The sequence below is a fragment of the Hydra viridissima genome, unplaced genomic scaffold (assembly GCF_058129835.1).
Source record: "Hydra viridissima isolate aposymbiotic clone 2 unplaced genomic scaffold, HvirCarnegie_v1 scaffold_1, whole genome shotgun sequence".
Classification (NCBI taxonomy): Eukaryota; Metazoa; Cnidaria; class Hydrozoa; order Anthoathecata; family Hydridae; genus Hydra; species Hydra viridissima.
The window spans coordinates 11,508,830-11,514,845 of NW_028324300.1; the positions used below are offsets into that span (position 1 = coordinate 11,508,830).

General features: G+C 25.0%; 1 protein-coding gene across 1 annotated transcript; it reads left to right on the top strand.

Moving 5' to 3' along the window:
- The first annotated feature begins 1,431 nt into the window (after window positions 1–1,431).
- On the top strand, window positions 1,432–4,443 carry LOC149893339 (uncharacterized). Its single transcript, XM_090098219.1, has 6 exons — window positions 1,432–2,171; window positions 2,855–2,948; window positions 3,319–3,421; window positions 3,548–3,621; window positions 3,907–3,985; window positions 4,120–4,443. Exons 1-5 carry the CDS (start codon window positions 1,962–1,964, stop codon window positions 3,954–3,956), a joined length of 531 nt encoding a protein of 176 aa, XP_089954345.1. The 5' UTR covers window positions 1,432–1,961; the 3' UTR covers window positions 3,957–3,985; window positions 4,120–4,443.
- Window positions 4,444–6,016: the final 1,573 nt, after the last annotated feature.

A 6,016-nucleotide genomic window follows, 5' to 3' on the forward strand; every position in this document is an offset into this window, starting at 1 on the left:
TAACTTTTTAAAAAAATACTGAAATAATATCTTAGCTTATTATACTCTAACTTTATAATGTTTTTTATGTTTTAAGACTTTGATAGTTTATTGTATGTATATATATATATATATATATATATATATATATATATATATATATATATATATATATATATATATATATATATATATATATATATATATATATATACAAAATATGTTGAAATTATGTTGATATTTCCAGTAAGAGTGCTCAATACAGAGTGGTATAAGTAGAGCGAATATACTATTATCTTTATTATTGTTGTTGTTATTATTATTATTATTATTATTATTACTATTATTATTATTATTATCATTATTATTATTATCATCATTATTATTATTATTATTATTATTATTATTATTATTATTATTATTATTATTATTATTATTATTATTATTATTATTATTATTACTATTATTACTATTATTACTATTACTATTATTATTATTATTATTGTTATTATGCATATATTATTATCATTATTATTATAATAACAATAACAACAATATTAATAATAATAATAACAATAACAACAATATTAATAATAATAATAATAACAATAACAACAATATTAATAATAATAATAATAATAATAATAACAATAATAATAATAATAATAATAATATTAATAATAATAATAATAATAATAATAATAATAATAATAATAATAATAATAATAGTAATAACAATAATAATAATAATGATAATAATAATAATAATAATAATAATAATAATAATAATAATAATAATAATAATAATAATAATAATAATAATAATAACAATAACAATAACAATAATAATAATAGTAATATGGTTTATATAACGATCATTAAATGTATAAACCGTAAAACAAAACATTAAAAAAATGCTCTGATGGCATTAAAGTTTTTTATTAAAAATCTATTTTCATGGCGGCACTTTGATGTTAGCTCGCTTCGTTTATTGACCAAGCTCAGTTTCGACGTGATGATATGAACTTTGCTGAGCATTTGGGGCCTTATTTTCTAGTAACTGAGTTTAAGTTTGTTCCTTACTTTCTTTTTAACATTTTGACTTAAAACTTTGTATTTGCATTGTTTATAATAAAGCCAGCGATTACCGACATGTTTAAGTTGTGCATAACCTATACAACAACTCGTTTTGCATAGGAAAATATAAAAAATACTTAATGCGCTTTGTTGTATAATTTCGTCACAAAATTTTATTCGACTTTAGTGCGTTTTAGACTTTATTCAACGGCTGAACAAAGGTTCTTATTATTTTCAAGTAAATAACCTAGCGTTTCAAGAATCTTGTAAAATGAATCGTTTACACCACTTGTATTCACTTTGTATGGTGGATTGGGGAGAGAATGCCAAGCTGTTTGAAAGTAGCTTACCACGATGTTTGCATATAAACAATGCTGACTGCTACTTAGTTTTTTATAAAAGCATCTTTAATTTCGCTTTGACCTTTTGTTTATTATTTTTCATGAAATGGCTATTTTACATATTTATAACTATGACAGCAAAAAAAAAAAAAATTAAAAAAAACTTGATTTTAAATCATGGTTTTAGTAAAAAAAAAAAAAAAGTGAAGAAACGCCTAATCTTTTAATTTGTGTATAAAATTACAGACCACAAAATCGCATGGTTTTCACTGACTTGCATAGAATTAGTTATCAGTCGAAAAAAATATAAAAACTTAAAGTTATATGAAATAGCTTAATAAATATATTTTTTCTTTTTTTTTCTTAACTTTAAAAGAATTTATTCACTCCTGTAAATAGAAAAAAGTTTGCTCGAAATATGTTTGTAGAGTAATACTATTTTATCCAACATAGATATAAAGAGAAACCAGCTTTCTTGATGCTGGTTTCATTCAAATTACGGTACTGGTTAATTTAAATACTTGTTAAAACAGTGCGTTATTTACCTTAAAGTTTACTTTCACTATGGGTTACGTATTTTACATTGTGCCTTCTCTTGTTCTGGGTGCCACAGTTTATTATGCTTGGTCGTTAACTCTGCAAAATGCTGATTTGACATTTAAATTGAGCGAATCTAACTTGGAAAAAGAGTATGTAACATCACAATTGAAACAACAAATTGATAAGTTCGCAGAAGAGATAAAAAATAAAGATCAATTTTTTAAAGAATTTGAGGTAATATTAATACAGTCCATTGATATAGGTATCTTCTCAGATTAATTCGTTTTTTACTAAACTTTACTGGTTATGATTACATCCTTGGCAAATACAAATTTCCATAAACAAATATTTATGTTTTTTAAGCTCTTGTATTGAATAACGTTGGTTTAATCGATTGAAAATATGTAATCCCTTTGATTTTTATGTATTATTTTTGTCTAAAATAAAAATAAACTAAAAACCTCTGATCCCAATAAGTTAGGTAAAAAGGAAAATTTAAAAAAAAATTATTTCAAGAATGTAATGATATAGATTGACAAAATGATAGATATATGAGTGTATGTTGTTAGATATAAGCTTCTTTAAAATTTATTTTAGGTGTTAATTAACTCAAGACATTCAATAACATAAAAGCTAAAGTTGCCTTCAATTTTACATTTTTCAATAATTTGTATAATGAAAAAATTCTCATGTATAATGAAAACTTTCTTAACTTAAGTTTGAAATAAATTCTAATAGACAATAATTTCCTTAATAAAAATCTAATTTTTGAAAAAAAAAAAAAATTAGCCATTTTTGCAACATTAATTAATCATAGTTGCAATCTTAGTAAATTGTAACTTAATTTTCTCCATATATTTTAAAAATTTCATTGCATTTTCGCAACTTCTTATTTTTTTTCTTCTTCTTAATTTTAGTCGCAGTTCAATAGATTATTAAGCAAGCAGATAGATGATCAGACAACACACAATACATATCAATATGTTTATAAAAGTCTTGAAATTCTTGCAAGTAATTTATTTATTTTTGTTCAAATTTTAAGAGCAAGATTGTTATCACTAAGAAAGTTTTTAAAGTTTTCAAAAACATATCAAGTTAAATCAGATCTTATATTTAAAGTCATACTTATAAAGCATTCATTTCTTCATTAATTTGCCAAAACTAAAAGTACTTTTTAAAAGCAAGCGAAATAGCAAAAAATGTTTGCAATAAGTGTTTTATAACATCAAAACAATCAGAAAGGAATAACCAATTTGAAAACAATCTAATTAGTCAATGCAGTACTGCTCCTAACATGTAGCATTCAGTATAGTAGTATTATTACACAACTTGGTTGATATCTTTTTGCCATCTTGAATTGTGGGTACTAACTTCATTATAGACCAATATAAAGCTGATCTTGAAAATTGTAACAAAGAAAAGGGAGACCTGAAGACAAAAAATGATAAAACAGAGGTTGACTTAAAAGCAGCGCAAACAGAAAAGTAAATCTGTTTTAGTTTCCTTTTCTCCGATCATTAAACATTTGCTGTCATCATTATTTTTGTATTTAATTTTTTATGTAAACATAAAATAGTAATTTCTTTTTGGATTTTTTGTTAAACTTTTAGTGTAGACCTTCGCAAAAAGTCTGAAGAAAGCACTGCTGCTTTAACATCGTTGAAAGCAAAGTTTGATGAACTTGGTATGTTTATTAAAAATATTTGCTAAGATTGAAATGTTTACAAGGGAGTAATGATTTAATTGAGCTGGAGTAAACTAGGGAACTTTTATCAAGAAAACACTTCCAAAGAAACCTTGACATCTCACTACAGCTGAAAAAATTTTGCTCAAAAAACTTCAATTAGGCAGTTTTTTGAGTGTTGTTTTATTACATTGTTTGAATATTTTTATGTAAAGTTATTACTATTGTTATTGTAACTATTGTTGTAATTATTGTTATTATGAAATTTTACATTTACGCTAACAGAACAGAAAATCATGGCTCAAAGTACACCAGCTCCAGTAGCAACTAAATAAATGGAATATGGAGACTACTAAAATTAGCTGTAAGTTCACTTGTTAGGGATCAGAAGTAGGAGGGAGAAGGCGTTTTGAATGTTTTTTAACTTTATATTTTTAATTTGATATATATTTTTAAATATGATATGTTGAAATTATAAAGTTATAATATTTTTTTTAGTCCTTAACAATGGAAAAAAGTTTGATGACACATATTTAACTCACTTTATGACGAGTAAAAGTTTTGAATTTCCAAAGTGTCTCATTAAAATGTCATGTTTTTTTTTATGTTATTTTTTTTCTACTGTTATCCTTTTGGTTATTATCCTTTTTTTTTATATCTGTTTTCCTTTTGATTACTATCTTCTTGTTAACTTACGTAAGAACTTACATAAATATATGTAAGATTTTGATATTTTTGGAATAGTAAATTTATGTATAACGGAGATATAATGCATAATAATAAAGGCTGTTTTACACATAAGAAGAATTCTCACAAAGAAAAGTCTTGTTTAACCAAGTGATTTTCTCACCTATTAAAACAACCTTTAATAGAAATAAAGTTGATAAAGATTGTATTATATCGACAACTTTTATTTGCTATTAAATGAAGCTTTACAAAATTTTCATCAACTTTTGTTAAAAGACTTGTTCACTATGTATTTTTTTTGTAAATAAATTTTTATAGTTTTTTTTAAATTTGGAAAAAAAAAACACTTTTTCTTCGCCAAAAACTAAAAAAATAAAATAAAACAACTCCAAAAATAAAATTCTGCAGTAAGGATTGTAACCGGAAAGCAGCAATCTCCGGGCTAAAGAGACCCATCAGAAAAAGTTAATCCTCTCGACGGGCTAGTGTATGTAAAAATACATGCATGCATGTATGCATGTATGCATGCATGCATGCATGCATGCATACATTCATACATACATACATACATACATACATACATACATACATACATACATACATACATACATACATACATACATAGATGCGTTCATGCGTGCACGCATTAAGATTTTCTGTTTAAAGTGCCTTAAATTAAAAACGAAAGAAGCTATTTATATTTTATAATATATTAATTTTCAAGAAATATTTTTCTTAAATCTTGTACCAGACATCTTTAAACATACAATAATGTATTGAAGTATCACACAACAGTAAAACGAATTAATAAATAATCTAAAATATAATTACTGCAAAAATCTGAAATATCGTTTTGAACACTTTTCAGAATGATTTCTTATGGAAACTTTTAAGGCAATTCTTTGTTCATCGCAGCCAAAATAAATTCTAATGACGAAAATCTTGTGATCGAACAACCCAGGGCATTAAATGTATTTAAATTTCAGACTTCGATCGTATTGGGTACAATTTGACTTACTGATTATGTCATCCTGCATTTACTGCTCCAGTTACTGCAACATCAAACTAACGCACCTCTTTCTTCCGCATTCATACATTATGATCACGTATTTTTCATATAGGCATAGCTGGGAACTTTTTGCGGCCCGGGTAGTAGGATTTGCAGTGCTTAACAATTCTCCAGTGTAGTGCGGATTTGCAGTGCACAATATTTCTACCAACAGGTGTAAAGTTTTCCTTTTTTATTTTCCATACCTCTTGATAAGTTCGTAACGTTCTTATGCTTTTCTGTTAAAAATTATTATTATTGTTGTTGTTGTTGTTGTTATCACTATGTCACATTACTATGTCCTGTAGCTATATTGCTGGCAGATAAGATGCATTTTATAAATGGCAACAATAACATTGCCAAAAAAAATTGCTAAAACTAATAAGCGGTTAACTATATGCAAGAGTCTATTTAAAAAAAAAAGCAATTACAAGTCGTTAACTAACAAGTTTTCAAAAAATGCACCAATACTATTATATAGCATACGAATGATGCAAGTTTCAATACTGCATCACTGCCAGTCAAAACTGATTGAAAATATACCAAGAAATACACATGAATGCTTACAGGTTATAACAATTAGTTAAGTAAATTTTCAACGTGCATAACTGAATTAAACAAATAAGAGTATTTGAAAACAGATACTGTGTGCTATAAGGC

Bases quoted from the DNA above. Each gene is read 5' to 3' on its own strand.
- LOC149893339 (XM_090098219.1), top strand. From the start codon at position 1,962: ATGGGTTACGTATTTTACATTGTGCCTTCTCTTGTTCTGGGTGCCACA. The intron at 2,949-3,318 runs GTAATTTATTTA...ACTTCATTATAG, and splicing joins AAGTCTTGAAATTCTTGCAA to ACCAATATAAAGCTGATCTT. The intron at 3,622-3,906 runs GTATGTTTATTA...TTACGCTAACAG, and splicing joins AGCAAAGTTTGATGAACTTG to AACAGAAAATCATGGCTCAA.